We start from the raw sequence: 3,593 nt of genomic DNA, 5'->3' as shown, positions 1-3,593 counted from the left end.
TGATTAAAAAATATCATTGCGAAATTTTGTTTTAATAAATTGCTAAGAATATTTTAATAACTTACCAAGAATAAGATTAATCAAGGGTTTGAGTTATACATGCACATTGAATTTTATATGATGGAAGAAAATGACTTGACTTGGATATGCTTATGTTGTTTGAATCTTCTCTTTCGTATATGATCAATGATTACTTTAACGTGTGAACTTGTTATATATGTTTCTCACAAACTAACAGTAATTCGTTCTTTCATTTTGAAAGAATAGCATAGCAATACAAGATTAATAATTAGAATCATGACATCACTATACACAACAACCAAGCTTAATGTTAATATTCAAATAAGTTATGTACACATCATACATTTGAATTAATTTCTTATCCTAAGAATGATACGAATAAAAGACAAGTCACTCACTATCTACCCTCGGAGACAGACTACATTAGAAGACCAGCAATAGAACATTGATTTATATCAATAATATAGGTTAAATGATCTATTAACCAAGCCACACATATCCTAGTCGATTATTAGTCCAACAAAGAATCCAAGTCTGAAAGTGTAGTTGGGGCCGACTGATCATCCGGATGATCGTATGTCCTTATCCCCATATCATGCATGGATGAAGAAGATATTTCTGCAGTCATGTCGTTACTAATACCTGTATCTTGTGACGTCACACTAATCTTGCTAGACTGGTTAGGGTTATTTGCAACATACGACTCCACCTTGCATTGGCCGACTATATTCCTAGCTTCTCCGTCTAACCCACTAGCCTGGTCCAAATGACGGGCATTTGTACTGAAATTGTTAACATGAGTAGATGGAAAGTTACTTTGGTGGTCATTGATGAATGGGCTCATTTGAAATGAGTTGGTGTCAAAGTTGTAGTTGTATGGAGAAACAATGAAATTTTTATAGTCTTGGTCTCTTTGAAGTGTTTGAGATTGGTCATGTGAGAAATACGATGGGTAGTTTTCTTGACCAATTAAACCCTTTAACTTTTTAACACCGGGAGCATCATTATCTTGGTGAGTATAACTTGACACGGGTCTATCATGGTCAAAACGAGAACCCTGAGGATCCATCAATGGTGGCATCCATTGTGGACTATCCAACAAGTCGTCCACAAAAGAGTTCATCATTGTCATCCCATTATCCATACTCGGGTTTCTTTTAATTTCAGTGTTCTTCTGAACAACACGACATACTACCCATTCATCCTGAAATACATAAATTCACCAATTTTTAAAAAATAAATATTTGAAATGAATAGATGGTTAAATGAACCGAGCCAAGCACGAACTCTATTTTTAAACTCGAACTCAACTTTTAAATTGATTTTCAAGCTCAAGCTCGACTTGTTTATTTTTTATCAATTATTTTTCATATATACACACACACTTATATTTAATTATACTTTTATATTATACAATATATATATATCTATTTTGATCATAATTTCATATACTATAATACTTGTTAGATAAATATATATATCAAAATAAAAAAATATAAATAATATGCTCGTTTAGGCTCGATAAGTGAAGGTGAGGTTCGGGCACATGCTCACTTAACAAACTTAACATGAGGCTCGAGTTTGTTTTTGAGCTCGTTTAAGCTCAACTCAATTCAAACTTTTAACGAGTCAGTCTTAGGCAGCTCACAGTCAGCAGGACTCGTTTACACCCTTAAATAAATGTAAAGCAAAAAAAGTGGATTTGTGCATAAGGGAGTTGTACCTTAGACGCTCTAGACATGTTGTAGAATGAGAAATCGCCTTCAAGTCTAAATTCATGCATGACCCAATTAGTTTTCTCTCCTTTAGGAGCTCTTCCTTTGTAAAACACAAGTGTCTTCTTCATCCCCACCAACTTCCCTCCGGCGACCGATTTTCCTTTCTTCAGTATCTCTTTATCTTTCCCTGTCGCCTTCCAGTACCCGGAATCCGTGGCTCGGTTTGTTCGCATTCCGGTTGGATATTTTCTGTCTCTTTGACAAAAGAAGTACCATTCCTTCTCCCCCATTTTTGCTCTCCCTACAACATATTTTCTTATTAAGTAATTATTCGCAGAATAAATTATTAACACTAATTGATCAACAACTGTAGCTATAATTAAAGTTGCTTGCCTATATATAGATTATACAGATAATTGATTCCTAATTTGGATAATATGCACCTTTCAACTATACCTGATTTGCTAATTCATAATTATGATACATATTTTAGTAATTATGATAAACTTTTGAGATTTATTGACCATTTAACAACAAAATCTTCATAGAATTTCATGATAACATGATGCAATTTCACATAATAAGTAGAATTTTGAGAAAGATGGCGCGATTTTAATATTCAGATTTGATCTAAATTCGACGACGATCAAATCTTCATAAAATTTTAAATAAGATGATGCAATTTTATATAATAATTTCACGAGAAAGTGTATATTGACATGTCATGCATATTAATATTATGACACTGAGATCTATGAATGTAATTTTTAGACAACTTAATCCGCCAGCCAGTGGCGGCGTAGCTTGTTGTTGGCTTTCCTTTTATTTCAACATAAACACCATGTTTAATAAATCAACGACTTTATAAAAAATCATAATTATAATCAGTTTAACTGAAACATAGCTAGTGATCGATTGATTAATTCGAGTATTGAACAACTTACGATGCAACTCCCAGGGTTCACACTTATTCAGATCAACTTCTCCAATTGCGCTAGCGGTAAAGTTCCGATTCATAACTTTAGGCGTAAGGTAATGAGTTACAACCTCTTCATCCGTTGGATGAAACCTAAATCCAGGTGGCAACCCGATTAAGGCTTCGTCTCCATCATTCATCACCGTTGATGATCCTCCTTCCATAACACGCACTCGTGGTTCACAGGTAGCTTATAAATCGATCGTAAACAAACCTGAATATTATTTCTCAACGTAGTGTTTGTTCGTTGAGAATTGAGTTTAGAAAGAGAACAAAGATGGCTGGCAATGGGATTTAAATAGACTAGTTGCGTGGATGGCAAGCAACTAGTATTTGTGACTTGTATTACAAAAGTGCCGGTTAGAGTATATTCTAAATTCTGTAAAGTGTATTATATTGTGTGTATATATACATGTAGGTGTGATGTAAGCGAGGCATATTTTATAAAAGATTTGTATAGTTTTTATGCAACATGTTTTTTTCTAGGTTTTTTTACTTGTTATAGTTATCTTAATGAAGCTTACTCATCAGCTCGTCATTAAACACACAACAATTTATGGCAACATTAGTTTAACTTGGGTTCTTTATGTCATTCTAGATTATTTATTTATGTAATTACATGTTCGTTTCCTTTCAGTTAGGGATAAATGAAATAAGCACGCTATGGATAACTACTTAAAAATCAACTCTCTAAAAGCTCGAGTCAAGCTTAGAACACTATTGATAGCACCAAATATTGAAAATATACAAACCATGATGAATTCTTACTGGAATGAGTTGCTAGCTAGTTTAAGTGTAAGTTTGGCCACCGGTCCACATTTAACCCGCTATCATTGTTTTAGTGATAAAAACATTACGTGGTATGTAAGCCATGCAGA

At 33.6% G+C, this 3,593-nt stretch overlaps 1 protein-coding gene across 1 annotated transcript; it reads right to left on the bottom strand.

Annotated features, from left to right (window-relative positions):
* Positions 1–311: 311 nt before the first annotated feature.
* Positions 312–2,879, bottom strand: LOC143546124 (NAC domain-containing protein 87-like). Its single transcript, XM_077037855.1, has 3 exons — positions 2,684–2,879; positions 1,745–2,040; positions 312–1,225 (listed from the first exon to the last, which is right to left on the bottom strand). The coding sequence occupies exons 1-3, from the start codon at positions 2,877–2,879 to the stop codon at positions 533–535; spliced, it is 1,185 nt and encodes a 394-aa protein (XP_076893970.1). The 3' UTR covers positions 312–532.
* Positions 2,880–3,593: the final 714 nt, after the last annotated feature.

Source organism: Bidens hawaiensis, unplaced genomic scaffold (assembly GCF_021521415.1).
Source record: "Bidens hawaiensis isolate Kalapana, Puna unplaced genomic scaffold, B.hawaiensis_p1.1 tig00014233_1, whole genome shotgun sequence".
NCBI lineage: Eukaryota > Viridiplantae > Streptophyta > Magnoliopsida > Asterales > Asteraceae > Bidens > Bidens hawaiensis.
The sequence above is the reverse complement of the archived record's forward strand: the minus strand, read 5'-3'. Positions and strand labels throughout refer to the sequence as shown.